This window comes from Leptodactylus fuscus, chromosome 7, assembly GCF_031893055.1.
Source record: "Leptodactylus fuscus isolate aLepFus1 chromosome 7, aLepFus1.hap2, whole genome shotgun sequence".
Taxonomy (NCBI): domain Eukaryota; kingdom Metazoa; phylum Chordata; class Amphibia; order Anura; family Leptodactylidae; genus Leptodactylus; species Leptodactylus fuscus.
In genome coordinates, this window is record NC_134271.1 from 142,391,626 (window position 1) to 142,408,046 (window position 16,421).

Consider the following 16,421-nt stretch of genomic DNA (forward strand, 5'->3'; position numbering starts at 1 on the left):
TGACATCACTGTGTGTATTATCCTGTACTGTGACATCACTGTGTGTATTATCCTGTACTGTGACATCACTGAGTGTATTATCCTGTACTGTGACATCACTGTGTGTATTATCTCTGTACTGTGACATCACTGTGTGTATTATCCCTGTACTGTGACATCACTGTGTGTATTATCCCTGTACTGTGACATCACTGTGTGTATTATCTCTGTACTGTGACATCACTGTGTGTATTATCCTGTACTGTGACATCACTGTGTATTATCTCTGTACTGTGACATCACTGTGTGTATTATCTCTGTACTGTGACATCACTGTGTGTATTATCTCTGTACTGTGACATCACTGTGTGTATTATCCTGTACTGTGACATCACTGTGTGTATTATCCTGTACTGTGACATCACTGAGTGTATTATCCTGTACTGTGACATCACTGTGTGTATTATCCCTGTACTGTGACATCACTGTGTATTATCCCTGTACTGTGACATCACTGTTTGTATTATCCTGTACTGTGACATCACTGTGTGTATTATCCTGTACTGTGACATCACTGTGTGTATTATCTCTGTACTGTGACATCACTGTGTGTATTATCTCTGTACTGTGACATCACTGTGTGTATTATCTCTGTACTGTGACATCACTGTGTGTATTATCCTGTACTGTGACATCACTGTGTGTATTATCCCTGTACTGTGACATCACTGTGTGTATTATCTCTGTACTTTGACATCACTGTGTGTATTATCCCTGTACTGTGACATCACTGTGTGTATTATCCTGTACTGTGACATCACTGTGTGTATTATCCTGTACTGTGACATCACTGTGTGTATTATCCTGTACTGTGACATCACTGATCATATTGGGACACATTTATTATGCTATTTTTTTTTGGCATACAAGTCATAAAAAGTTTTGGGGCAAATCGTCAGTTTGTGAAAAGAGGACGTGGTGAGATTTTTTGCCAGAAATCTGGTATAAATGATGTGGGGAATGTACACTAGTTAGCTGTGTGAACCTACCCTAAAAAACTGTGATCAAAAACCATGGGCAAAAAATACATTATGTAAAAAAGCATGTCAAAATAAAAGTCCTGAAGCCCTGTGTGAACACACCCCTATAGTGTACGGCAGTAATCAGTTATATGGGACTAGATATGGACGGCCCTTTAATCAGTATCACAGTCACAATCGTCTATGGAATCGCGGTTTCCCTACAGGTATAATGGAAGCAGAAAGTCTGTGAAGAAAAACTCTGCGGACTTTCTGTGAAAAGCGCTGCAGGAAAAACTGATGCGTTTCCGTCACAATTTTTCCCACCGCACTTTTTGGCTACGGCTCACTACGTGGGTCTTTAGCCTTATAGTCGGAGGTTTTGCGATTTGCGTAGTGAATACACCGGCTTGTTGTGGTTTTGCTTCGTGTGACATAAGAAGAAGTCTGACCACACTGACCCTACGCATACACAGATTTAGTCATGGGGGAAGCAGACGTCGGTGTTGCATTTATATCGGTCAGCTTTTATTTGGGGAGCGAAATAAGTCCTAGGGCAAGGTGGTGCGTCTAGTTAATAGGGCACATGTGAGTAATACGGCCTGTAATACGGACACTGTATATAGCCGTATATCTATATATGTATGAGTTGTTCTCCATTGAGTCCATAAGGCAGAGCTTGGATTAGATGAGTCTAGAAGTTGGAGCCTATGAGTTGTTATCCATCGAGTCTATAAGGTGTAGCATGCATGAAATGAGTCTAGAAGTTGGGGCAACACAGTGGCTCAGTAGTTAGCACTGCAGCCTTGCAGCGCTGGAGTCCTGGGTTCAAATCCCCCCAGGTACAACATCTGCGGCTATGAGTTGTTAGAGGCTATGAGTTGTTATCCATCGAGTCTATAAGGCGGAGCTTGCCATAGATGAGTCTTGAAGGCACATGCAGTTTTTGGAGCCAAAGCCAAACAGGGATCGGGATGGGTGACTATATTTTACACCCACCCTGGCCACCCCTGACTTTGCTCTCATTTCTGGCCATCGATGTAATACAGTATATAGGAGCAAACCATTTCTCTTACTAATAAGATGACTTTTAGCAGCCGCGGCAGAGAATCTCGTTCTAAAAATAAACCCTCTTGGCGCAGAAGACAATCTCCGACCCATAGTCAACATCCTGTTCTTTACGGTATAGGGTAGATATAGGAAATGTTCTTCTGACAAGTTGTCACCCGGAGATTCTCACTTATGATATGAGTGTTGGTTATAGGGCAGATCTTCTTCTCTGATAAGAATCTCATGAGCGCGATTTGAGGAACCTCGGAAAGTGGCCTAGATGGCGGCAAACAGTCTGCGGAGTTTGTTCACCATTTACCTCATACATTGACGAACAAGGATGTATCTGATTCAGTCATGATTCTTCTAAATAGTCTGTGACAGGGCTGCCCACCGACGTCTGTATTTCCTGAAAAATGTATGTCTTTAAGAGGAAATGATCTATTTAGTCAGTGACTAATTCTCATTGCTATCTGATTAACATGTCACCGTTCACCCAAATGTCCGCCTGTGTCTTTCTACTATCCCTGAGTAGAGACCAATTTTAACATCAGACAGCCACGGTATCCTATATTTAAAGGGGCACCCCATGACACGTCCACACACTTTATGTTATTTGATATTATTTTGGCAATTGATCCTTGTTAACACCTCCATATTCTTATCCATAGACTTCCCTCCCATCCTCTTCAGCACTTTCAAGCCGGTTCCTCCAAACAAGGACGTACCCGCCGGCAGCCCTACAACGTGCCATAAAGAAGACATATTGTCCGTAGAGACGGCTATAGAGGCCAAAAATAAGGTGAGAATTGAAACTGTCTTCAAGTGTCACTCTCAAGTGTTGCTTCCTTTATAATCACGTTGCACATTGTTACAGCATGTCATCTTGCAGTATATGGCCATTATATAGGCCACTGGTGATTGCGGTCAATTGTGTCATCGTGTGACCATCTCTGGGCTCTCCACTAAGGCCCATATATTTGGTCAATGTCCATGTGTCCTACCTGACAACAATGGAGAATGGCATGCCTTTTACCCGGGTGGCCCTTTTTTCTTTTGCGAGGTCACGCCTCTTTTGGAGATGTGCCCCTTTTTGGGTAGTGTATGTGTAACGTACCCGCCACAACTTTTTTTGGTGATGTGACCAGCACATGCCCATGTCACAGATAATAGGGAGAATGACGGATGCAGGAGCATTCTGCTAGACCTGGGAGATTTGCTAGCTCTACTGAGACTCTTTCTTGGGATCCTCCAAGATATTCCAGGGGAGTCAGCAAGTATGCCATGAGTACAACAGACTACACATGGAGCCATAGTAGTGCATGCCCATGGTCTGTCTAGAAAAAATTTCAGCTTGTGCTCTCTTGGTCTGTATTACAGAGGATGAAACTTGAATTTTCAAAAAATTGCCCAAGAATATCATAAAATAAAAATCTGTCCACTTCCTCCACAGCCGTAAGAATCTAGTACACGTATGAAAAAAATTCCATTTGTTGTGTATGCAATTCACATGATTTTCACTACTTAGAAAGGACCTTTCACTATCTCCACCAACTCCATCTCCTTCTATAGGCTCCGCTCCACTGATTCTGGCACAGTTGGAATTTTTTCTCTAGCCCTCACCATTCCTGAACAATCACTACATTTAGTTTCAACACCCAATATAATAATTTTGCTCCCTACTGTACTGTTTGCCCAGGACCGCCCACCTCACAGTAGGGAATTTAATTAGTATATTGGGTGCTGAAACTTTCAGCACTAATTGCTCAGGAATGGTATGGCCTAGAGAAAAAATTCCAACTGTGTTAGAATCAGCAAAATGGCACCTATTGAAGGATGCAAAAAGTTGGAGTTGGTGAAAGGTCCCCTTTAAGGCACATGGGTACAGCTGTGATCACCATCATTCTAAACCACCATATGTTTTTGTTCCTTAGAATACAGAGACATCAAGAAACCCTGGAGCCAGCCTGAAAGACCAAACGTATCAATGGTTTGAAAGGACCCAGAGGAAAAAGCTGCTTAAAAATGGCCGCTTTGCAGACTGGTTCCATGGATTTATTACACGGAGGTGAGTGTTAGTGCTGTGGGTCTTTTGTAGGATGTTTTTATACAGTACTTTTATAGTATTTAATACTTTAAGGCCTCCTTGATGTGGACGAGATGTATGTAGAGAGGTCATTCCTCTGGGTTCTTCAGATATAGCTAACTATAACATCATAGGCCCCAAAAACATCATGGACCAAAACACAATGATATTTGTAACATTCGCCAGTCTTGATCCCCATCATCAGGACTGAGATATATTAAAATTACACCTTTAAGACGGACACGATTTAGGAACACCAATGGCCTTCTGTAAGATGGAAAGTCAGCTCCTGTCGTAAATTATAGAGAATTTGCTGGGCCTCAGAAGGTCCTCTGCCCAATTTTAGGACAAGTTAAGAGGGAGGGGGGGTTCTATAGGCTATTTATGGAATTGCAGCTCAGTCCCATTATATTGAATGCAATTAAGCTGCATTGCCAGTCACAACCAGTAATCAGAAGTGGCGCTGTTTTTGAAATTAAAAAATTCCAGACGCTCCTGAATCCTATGTATACAAAAATTTTATTTTGTCACTTCAGTATTTTTTTTACAATTTTGTACAAATATTCACATATAATCGCTCATTCTTTAGGCACATGGTATATAGGCCGATTGCTAGTGTTTCCTACCACATAACAGCCTACATCTTTTTGCTGTGACTACAGCCCGGAAAGGGTTAAAGTGGAAGTATGTGTACATTCTTTACCCGCCAAGTCATTTGCATATTTTGGGGTAGGGGTGAGAGGACGCCAACGTCATGAGTCTCATGACACTAGGTTTTCTTTACTCAGAATAGGTGCGTGTGCTCTTGTAAAATGTAACAGGACGTCAGTGTGGTTTTGGGGGGTTTCTAACAATAGAGCTGGGATCAATGCCTTATACACTGGTAATCTGTGGTGAGGGTCTCAAGGGAGGAGCTAACAGACGCCCAAAAGTTGTGGTGAAATTATAGAGAACTCACATGCACGCCACTACATCACATATGTACCAAGCTGTGTATTATACGGACCTATCCTTGCATAATAGTACTGTGTCATGTGGACCTATCGGAACCTAATAGTACCATGTTATATGGAGCTCTCAGGACCTAATAGTACCGTGTTATATGGACCTATCAGGACCTAATAGTACTGTGTTATATAGACCTCTCAGGACCTAATAGTACTGTTATATGGACCTATCGTGATAAAATAGGTCTGTATTATATGGACCTACTGGGCCTAATAGTACTGTGTTATATGTCCTATCGGGGCCTAATTGTACTGTGTTATATGGTCCTATCAGGGCCTAATAGTACTGTGTTATATGGACCTATCAGGGCCTAATAGTACTGTGTTATATGGACCTATCAGGGCCTAATAGTACTGTGTTATATGGACCTATCAGGGCCTAATAGTACTGTGTTATATGGACCTATCAGGGCCTAATAGTACTGAGTTATATGGTCCTATCAGGGCCTAATAGTACTGAGTTATATGGTCCTATCAGGGCCTAATAGTACTGTGTTATATGAACCTATCAGGGCCTAATAGTACCGTGTTATATGGACCTATCAGGACCTAATAGTACTGTGTTATATGGTCCTATCAGGGCCTAATAGTACTGTGTTATATGGTCCTATCAGGGCCTAATAGTACTGTGTTATATGGACCTATCAGGGCCTAATAGTACTGTGTTATATGGACCTATCAGGGCCTAATAGTACTGAGTTATATGGTCCTATCAGGGCCTAATAGTACTGAGTTATATGGTCCTATCAGGGCCTAATAGTACTGTGTTATATGAACCTATCAGGGCCTAATAGTACCGTGTTATATGGACCTATCAGGACCTAATAGTACTGTGTTATATAGACCTCTCAGGACCTAATAGTACTGTGTTATATGGACCTATCGTGATAAAATAGGTCTGTATTATATGGACCTACTGGGCCTCATAGTACTGTGTTATATGTCCTATCGGGGCCTAATAGTACTGTGTTATATGGTCCTATCAGGGCCTAATAGTACTGTGTTATATGGACCTATCAGGGCCTAATAGTACTGTGTTATATGGTCCTATCAGGGCCTAATAGTACTGTGTTATATGGTCCTATCAGGGCCTAATAGTACTGAGTTATATGGACCTATCAGGGCCTAATAGTACTGTGTTATATGAACCTATCAGGGCCTAATAGTACTGTGTTATATGGTCCTATCAGGGCCTAATAGTACTGTGTTATATGGACCTACTGGGCCTAATAGTACCGTGTTATATGGACCTATCAGGACCTAATAGTACTGTGTTATATGGACCTATCAGGGCCTAATAGTACTGAGTTATATGGACCTATCAGGGCCTAATAGTACCGTGTTATATGGACCTATCAGGGCCTAATAGTACTGTGTTATATGGTCCTCTCAGGACCTAATAGTACCATGTTATATGGTCCTATCAGGGCCTAATAGTACTGAGTTATATGGTCCTATCAGGGCCTAATAGTACTGAGTTATATGGTCCTATCAGGGCCTAATAGTACCGTGTTATATGGACCTATCAGGGCCTAATAGTACTGTGTTAAATGGTCCTATCAGGGCCTAATAGTACTGTGTTATATGGACCTATCAGGGCCTAATAGTACTGTGTTATATGGTCCTATCAGGGCCTAATAGTACTGTGTTATATGGTCCTATCAGGGCCTAATAGTACTGTGTTATATGGACCTATCAGGGCCTAATAGTACTGTGTTATATGGACCTATCAGGGCCTAATAGTACTGAGTTATATGGACCTATCAGGGCCTAATAGTACTGTGTTATATGGACCTATCAGGGCCTAATAGTACTGAGTTATATGGACCTATCAGGGCCTAATAGTACTGAGTTATATGGACCTATCAGGGCCTAATAGTACCGTGTTATATGGACCTATCAGGGCCTAATAGTACTGTGTTATATGGTCCTATCAGGGCCTAATAGTACTGTGTTATATGGTCCTATCAGGGCCTAACAGTACTGTGTTATATGGACCTATCAGGGCCTAATAGTACTGTGTTATATGGACCTATCAGGGCCTAATAGTACTGAGTTATATGGACCTATCAGGGCCTAATAGTACTGTGTTATATGGACCTATCAGGGCCTAATAGTACTGTGTTATATGGACCTATCAGGGCCTAATAGTACTGAGTTATATGGACCTATCAGGGCCTAATAGTACCGTGTTATATGGACCTATCAGGGCCTAATAGTACTGTGTTATATGGTCCTCTCAGGACCTAATAGTACCATGTTATATGGTCCTATCAGGGCCTAATAGTACTGAGTTATATGGTCCTATCAGGGCCTAATAGTACTGAGTTATATGGACCTACTGGGCCTAATAGTACCGTGTTATATGGACCTATCAGGGCCTAATAGTACTGAGTTATATGGACCTATCAGGGCCTAATAGTACCGTGTTATATGGACCTACTGGGCCTAATAGTACCGTGTTATATGGACCTATCAGGGCCTAATAGTACTGTGTTATATGGTCCTCTCAGGGCCTAATAGTACCGTGTTATATGGACCTATCAGGGCCTAATAGTACTGTGTTATATGGTCCTCTCAGGGCCTAATAGTACTGAGTTATATGGACCTATCAGGGCCTAATAGTACCGTGTTATATGGTCCTCTCAGGGCCTAATAGTACCGTGTTATATGGACCTATCAGGGCCTAATAGTACTGAGTTATATGGACCTATCAGGACCTAATAGTACTGTGTTATATGGTCCTATCAGGGCCTAATAGTACTGAGTTATATGGTCCTATCAGGGCCTAATAGTACTGAGTTATATGGACCTACTGGGCCTAATAGTACCGTGTTATATGGACCTACTGGGCCTAATAGTACCGTGTTATATGGACCTATCAGGGCCTAATAGTACTGAGTTATATGGACCTATCAGGGCCTAATAGTACCGTGTTATATGGACCTACTGGGCCTAATAGTACCGTGTTATATGGACCTATCAGGGCCTAATAGTACTGTGTTATATGGTCCTCTCAGGGCCTAATAGTACCGTGTTATATGGACCTATCAGGGCCTAATAGTACTGTGTTATATGGTCCTCTCAGGGCCTAATAGTACTGAGTTATATGGACCTATCAGGGCCTAATAGTACCGTGTTATATGGTCCTCTCAGGGCCTAATAGTACCGTGTTATATGGACCTATCAGGGCCTAATAGTACTGAGTTATATGGACCTATCAGGACCTAATAGTACTGTGTTATATGGTCCTCTCAGGGCCTAATAGTACTGAGTTATATGGACCTATGATTCCAATACCGGAGATCACAATGGTGAAGGTCACACAATACCAGGCTAAATATTAGACAATTCGCATATGACTACGTCCACCCTCAATAAATGGTTTTCTGTTTTATTGTAAATGATCTCATCAGATTTTCCCCTGTACCCCTCCTGTCACACACAGCCGAGCAGAAGAAATGTTACAAGATAAGCCGCTGGGGTGTTTCCTTATCCGATTCTGTGAAAGCCGAGTTGGATTTGTCCTGTCGTACAGGTAAGTAGTTCTCCTCATTGTACAATTATTACATGGTAGTGGTGAACCAGAATTACAGCATCTGTGGTTATAACTCTGAGGGTGGCGGCGGACCTAGCAGCCGCTATGGGGCAAACTACTAACCAAAGCTACAGTATCTCTATATAGAGTTAGGGGGCGTTCACACTACCGTCATTGTCCGACAGGTAGTGTCCGCTCCCAGTGTCCACTCAAAATCTGTCACGGACATTAGGAGCGGACACTAGCTGTGTCCGTGACACTTGTCATTCATTTAAATGGAGATCGGGTGCGTTGTTTTACACTGCGTGCCTGTCCTTAGCTGTCCGTTCCTAAAGATGTCCGACTCTTCAAGCGGACAGAAAAACCCGACATGTAGGTTTTTTCTGTCCGCTTGAAAAGTCAGACATCTTTAGGAACGGACAGGTAAGGACAGGCAGGGAGTGTAAAACAACGCACCCGATCTCCATTTAAATGAATGACAAGTGTCACAGACACAGCTAGTGTCCGCTGCTAATGTCCGTGACAGATTTTGAGTGGACACTGGGAGCGGACACTACCTGTCGGACAATGACGGTAGTGTGAACGCCCCCTTAGTATAGAACCCCATAATTACCTAATTTTACCTAATTCTACTGTACTGTGACATCACTGTGTGTATTATCCTGTACTGTGACATCACTGTGTGTATTATCCTGTACTGTGACATCACTGTGTGTATTATCCCTGTACTGTGACATCACTGTGTGTATTATCTCTGTACTGTGACATCACTGTGTGTATTATCTCTGTACTGTGACATCACTGTGTGTATTATCTCTGTACTGTGACATCACTGTGTGTATTATCTCTGTACTGTGACATCACTGTGTGTATTATCTCTGTACTGTGACATCACTGTGTGTATTATCCTGTACTGTGACATCACTGTGTGTATTATCCTGTACTGTGACATCACTGTGTGTATTATCCTGTACTGTGACATCACTGTGTGTATTATCCCTGTACTGTGACATCACTGTGTGTATTATCCTGTACTGTGACATCACTGTGTGTATTATCTCTGTACTGTGACATCACTGTGTGTATTATCTATGTACTGTGACATCACTGTGTGTATTATCTCTGTACTGTGACATCACTGTGTGTATTATCCCTGTACTGTGACATCACTGTGTGTATTATCCCTGTACTGTGACATCACTGTGTGTATTATCTCTGTACTGTGACATCACTGTGTGTATTATCCTGTACTGTGACATCACTGTGTGTATTATCCTGTACTGTGACATCACTGTGTGTATTATCCCTGTACTGTGACATCACTGTGTGTATTATCCCTGTACTGTGACATCACTGTGTATTATCCCTGTACTGTGACATCACTGAGTATATTATCCCTGTACTGTGACATCACTGTGTGTATTATCTCTGTACTGTGACATCACTGTGTGTATTATCCCTGTACTGTGACATCACTGTGTGTATTATCCTGTACTGTGACATCACTGTGTAGTATCTCTGTACTGTGACATCACTGTGTATTATCTTTGTACTGTGACATAACTGTGTAGTATCTCTGTACTGTGACATCACTGTGTGTATTATCTTTGTACTGTGACATCACTGTGTGTATTATCCTGTACTGTGACATCACTGTGTGTATTATCTCTGTACTGTGACATCATCGTGTGTATTATCTCTGTACTGTGACATCACTGTGTGTATTATCCCTGTACTGTGACATCACTGTGTGTATTATCTTTGTACTGTGACATCACTGTGTGTATTATCCTGTACTGTGACATCACTGTGTGTATTATCTCTGTACTGTGACATCACTGTGTGTATTATCTCTGTACTGTGACATCACTGTGTGTATTATCCTGTACTGTGACATCACTGTGTGTATTATCCCTGTACTGTGACATCTGTGTGTATTATCTCTGTACTGTGACATCACTGTGTGTATTATCCCTGTACTGTGACATCACTGTGTGTATTATCCCTGTACTGTGACATCACTGTGTGTATTATCCCTGTACTGTGACATCACTGTGTGTATTATCCCTGTACTGTGACATCACTGTGTGTATTATCCTGTACTGTGACATCACTGTGTGTATTATCCCTGTACTGTGACATCACTGTGTGTATTATCTCTGTACTGTGACATCACTGTGTGTAGTATCTCTGTACTGTGACATCACTGTGTGTATTATCCTGTACTGTGACATCACTGTGTGTATTATCCTGTACTGTGACATCACTGTGTGTATTATCTCTGTACTGTGACATCACTGTGTAGTATCTCTGTACTGTGACATCACTGTGTGTATTATCCCTGTACTGTGACATCACTGTGTGTATTATCTCTGTACTGTGACATCACTGTGTGTATTATCTCTGTACTGTGACATCACTGTGTGTATTATCTCTGTACTGTGACATCACTGTGTGTATTATCTCTGTACTGTGACATCACTGTGTGTATTATCTCTGTACTGTGACATCACTGTGTGTATTATCCTGTACTGTGACATCCCTGTGTGTATTATCCCTCTACTGTGACATCACTGTGTGTATTATCCCTGTACTGTGACATCACTGTGTGTATTATCCCTGTACTGTGACATCACTGTGTGTATTATCCTGTACTGTGACATCCCTGTGTGTATTATCCCTCTACTGTGACATCACTGTGTGTATTATCCCTGTACTGTGACATCACTGTGTGTATTATCCCTGTACTGTGACATCACTGTGTGTATTATCCCTGTACTGTGACATCACTGTGTGTATTATCTCTGTACTGTGACATCACTGTGTGTATTATCTCTATACTGTGACATCACTGTGTGTATTATCTCTATACTGTGACATCACTGTGTGTATTATCCCTGTACTGTGACATCACTGTGTGTATTATCTCTGTACTGTGACATCACTGTGTGTATTATCCTGTACTGTGACATCCCTGTGTGTATTATCCCTCTACTGTGACATCACTGTGTGTATTATCCCTGTACTGTGACATCACTGTGTGTATTATCCCTGTACTGTGACATCACTGTGTGTATTATCCTGTACTGTGACATCCCTGTGTGTATTATCCCTCTACTGTGACATCACTGTGTGTATTATCCCTGTACTGTGACATCACTGTGTGTATTATCCCTGTACTGTGACATCACTGTGTGTATTATCCCTGTACTGTGACATCACTGTGTGTATTATCCCTGTACTGTGACATCACTGTGTGTATTATCTCTATACTGTGACATCACTGTGTGTATTATCTCTATACTGTGACATCACTGTGTGTATTATCCCTGTACTGTGACATCACTGTGTGTATTATCTCTGTACTGTGACATCACTGTGTGTATTATCCCTGTACTGTGACATCACTGTGTGTATTATCCCTGTACTGTGACATCACTGTGTGTATTATCTCTATACTGTGACATCACTGTGTGTATTATCTCTATACTGTGACATCACTGTGTGTATTATCCTGTACTGTGACATCACTGTGTGTATTATCCCTGTACTGTGACATCACTGTGTGTATTATCTCTATACTGTGACATCACTGTGTGTATTATCTCTATACTGTGACATCACTGTGTGTATTATCCCTGTACTGTGACATCACTGTGTGTATTATCTCTGTACTGTGACATCACTGTGTGTATTATCCTGTACTGTGACATCACTGTGTGTATTATCTCTATACTGTGACATCACTGTGTGTATTATCTCTGTACTGTGACATCACTGTGTGTATTATCCCTGTACTGTGACATCACTGTGTGTATTATCCCTGTACTGTGACATCACTGTGTGTATTATCCCTGTAGTGCGACATCAGGAGGGACTGTGATAATGATCCTAACACTTGATATTTTTGTTCCCAGGGGTACTGAGCGCTGCCGTCACTTTGTGCTCAATCACCTGGAGGACAATCAGTATGTGATAGAGGGAGAGGAGAGCGTTCATCCTAGTCTAGAAGATCTGCTCAATCACTACTCTAGGTTTCCTGTGGAGCCGTACAAAGAGACTCTGACAAAGGCCTGTCCTATGGTATATATTAGACTCTATATTATTCCTATATTTTAAGGGGAACTGTAATACTTAATTTGCCCTTTGGAGGCAGTGCGGGGATATTGAACACTTGCTGCTGGGTTTCCTGCACACTATATACTTTACTGATAAAAATTCAACGTCCATACAAGCTAAATTTTAGAATTTTATGTTACGTACATCTTACAGATGGTCACTGTGGGTAATTCTTAAAGGGATTTTGCATAATGAACAACCCCTTTAAGGTCACATTTTAGAGAAATGGCTAAAGTGAACTAAACATAGTCCCTATGGTCACCAAAGGGATTGTCCAATATATAATACAAAACTGACCACTACTCGTGATGGTGAAGAGCGCTCACCAATACTCACCATTCATGGTCCACATCCAAAGAGTTATTGGGCCTGTATACATCCGGTATATACTCATCCACGTGTTTCACCATCTACAGAACCCTTTGAGACAGAACGTCTCCAGCCCGACACAACACAACCCTCCAGATGTAGCTGCTGGGAAGGAAATGTACGCCAGGGTCAGTAAACAGCACCAGGTGCCATCGGACTCCGCGCTTCTTCTAGCCACCTCCCCCAAGGACAGGAGCAATCTACTCTGTGACTCGAAAACACCAGTAAGATCATAGAAGACCTCCAAACTGGTTTAACCCTTAATGATCTAAAGCCCAACCCAATGATTCTTCGTAATTTTTTTTTGTACAGGCGGAATACGCTTCACCGTCATTTCAAAGGAAGGTCCTACGGTATCCTAGGAGAGAACCCAGACCAAGTCCTCAAGACCTTGACCTGGCTAGGAGGTCTATAGAAGAAGAGAGCGATGAAGAACCTGAGTTTCATCCTTCTTCGTACAACCCCTTGGAAGAGATCCATACCTACTCAGAACCCAGCCTGTGGGATCGTCCAAGAGAGGGGACCATCAGCCATGACAGTGAGCCCATCGCCTTCTATGCCGTAGGCCGTGGCTCTTGTAAGGACACTATGGAGAACGTCTATAGCGAGGTGGACGTCAACTCCATCGCGTCGTGTCGCTCCAGAGCGGCTATGAATCGTAACGTCGGACTCTCTACTCTTCCTCATCCCGCACCCAAACCTGTAAAACATAAGACCACCGCTTTCCACTCATCGTTCCGCTCTCATAACTCGAAGGTGGCTTCACCCTTGGAAGACCCAAGAAGGGGACAGTTCTCAGTGCCTAAGGTGAGTAGAGGGTAGAAACCAGTCCACCTACACGAAACTGATATCAATGTATGAGGACACCGAACTTACACCACCCATCTGGGCCTGTCTCACGGATCTCGAAAACGGAGACCCCAAGTGGGCCGAGTGACATCCGAGTGTGTTCCGTGATGCCTTCACCTCCATGGTGCCTTCCAATCTGTTCCGTTCCGATGACAAGGAGCTGGATGCGACCTGCTCTGTTTTCATCAGTACGGAACGGACCATCAGTCACCCCTCGGCCATGTGCACGGAGCCTAAGGCTTTGGTTACGTAGCATTTGTAAATGTGGTCGCGGCAAAACATGGCTGCAACGTAGGAGTCACAAAAACCCAAAGCTTCTGAATTTTCAGCTGCAAGTTGCATCAACTTTGCCGGAATGGGCTTCTACATCTGCTGGATGTGACTAGAGATGGGCAATCCTTAAAGGGATTCTACCATTAAACTACTTTTTTTTTCTAATTACCACGTCAGAATAGCCTTAAGAAAGGCTATTCGTCTCCTACCTTTAGACGTGGTCTCCGCCACGCCGTTCCGTAGAAATACTGGTTTTAACTAGTATGCAAATGAGCTCTCCGCAGCAATGAGGGCGGGCCCCAGCGCTGAAAGGCCGTTGAGCGCATCCCCACTGCTGCCCGAGAGCTCTTTCCTGCGCCGCCTCCTTCTTCTGCAGCAACTCCGCCTCTTCTGGCTTCTCTTGCTCTTGTAGTTCTATACAGGAGTATAGAGAGGCCACCATCTCCTGTATTGAACTGCAAGAGCGGCTACCCAAAAATGGCCACCGGCCATTTTTGGGTAGCCGCTCTTGCAGTTCAATACAGGAGACGGCCGGCGGCCATTTTTGGGTAGCCGGTCTTGCAGTTCAATACAGGAGGCAGCTGGCGGCCATTTTGGGGTAGCCGCTTTTGCAGTTCAATACAGGAGCTGGCCGGCGGCCATTTTGGGGTGGCCTCTCTATGCTCCTGTATTGAACTACAAGAGCAAGAGAAGCCAGAAGAGGCAGAGTTGCTGCAGAAGAAGGAGGCGGCGCAGGAAAGAGCTCTGGGCAACAATGGGGATGCGCTCATCGGCCTTTCAGCGCTGGGGCCCGCCCTCATTGCTGCGGAGAGCTCATTTGCATACCGGTTACAACTGGTATTTCTACGGAACGGTGCGGCAGAGACCACGTCTAAAGGTAGGAGACGAATAGCCTTTCTTAAGGCCATTCCGACGTGTTCATTAGAAAAAAAAGTAGTTTAATGGTAGAATCCCTTTAAGAGATTTGGATCATTTTTTTTACAAAAAGATTTGACCACCTGCTTAGTTTTGGACTGTCCAAAATAGAAGGGCAATTTTTATACTTCGGACCCCACAGTATAATAATGGGAGGCCCAGGAGAGGTGTGGAAACATAATAAACATTGATACTCACCTCTCCTGGGCTCCCTCAGGGCTTCTTCTGTCCTCCTGATGAGGTCTGTGATTGGACCTCAGTGGTCACATGGGCATACTGACATCATCCTACTCCACATGAGCGTGAAGGCCAGTGGTCTGTGGGCCCATTACACCACCCAGGAGGCCAGAAGATAATCGAAAAGGACCATGGGGAGGGCAGGAGAGGTGAGTATAATGTTGTTGCATTTCTTCACCTCGCCTGGGTCTCCACATTATACTCCTGGAGTCTGAAGTTGACTTATGGGTGTTGAACCCCAAACCTTTCAGATTTCGTCAATTTTTGGAAAAATGGTATCAAATCTAGCTCGTTTCAAACCGCTTTGCTCATCTCTACTCACGTCACGTCTGCAGTACTGGAAATTCTAAGAACAAATCCCAAAATCTAGTCACCCAGATATTTTTTGGTTTTCGTGACCATGGTCGCTGTGTATCCCTGGTATAAGGAGAATCTGTGTTCTGGTATGTCCGTTCTATCATGTGACTGCAGACTCGGGCCCACACTCGCTGCGTCCTCAGTCATGGGGTCTCGGGGGACATTCACACGATTTGGACGGTTTTATGGTCATGTGACCCCATCTATGAGCCATAAAAGAGTGTGTCCTTGTAAGACATATGAATGGCCATCCTGTGGTGTGGCTTCCATCACAGGGGTGCTGATCGCTCTGGGCGCTACATTTTTTATGGATGGGTATATTTTTATATTTTTCAGACGCGGCTGAAGGCTACTATACAGCTAGATGACCCCATGTATGGAAAGGGCCAGTTACAACATTCGGCTCCACCAAACCTAGACGAGGAGAACATCTACGAGAAGATTCCGGAAAATTGTGTGGCCACGATAAGGAACAACCCAACCGGAAGAAAAGCGAGATGACGTGACACGTAGTACGACAGTATAGGGAAGATCTGCCATACTGATTACTGGGCTTTGGGTCTGCTCAGAAGCCTGTAAGGAACAATGCTGCAAAAACTGTCCATGCTTTACTGCAAACTGGC

General features: G+C 43.3%; 1 protein-coding gene across 1 annotated transcript in view; it reads left to right on the forward strand.

The window, feature by feature from the left end:
• SH2D2A (SH2 domain containing 2A) overlaps positions 1 to 16,302 on the forward strand; it is a 32,244-nt gene extending 15,942 nt beyond the window's left edge. The window contains exons 2-7 of the mRNA XM_075283543.1: positions 2,720 to 2,850; positions 3,983 to 4,116; positions 12,597 to 12,762; positions 13,215 to 13,391; positions 13,480 to 13,974; positions 16,135 to 16,302. Coding sequence (XP_075139644.1) covers positions 2,720 to 2,850; positions 3,983 to 4,116; positions 12,597 to 12,762; positions 13,215 to 13,391; positions 13,480 to 13,974; positions 16,135 to 16,299 — 1,268 coding nt within the window. The 3' untranslated portion in view covers positions 16,300 to 16,302. The remainder of the gene's footprint in view (positions 1 to 2,719; positions 2,851 to 3,982; positions 4,117 to 12,596; positions 12,763 to 13,214; positions 13,392 to 13,479; positions 13,975 to 16,134) is intronic.
• The last annotated feature ends 119 nt before the right edge of the window (positions 16,303 to 16,421 follow it).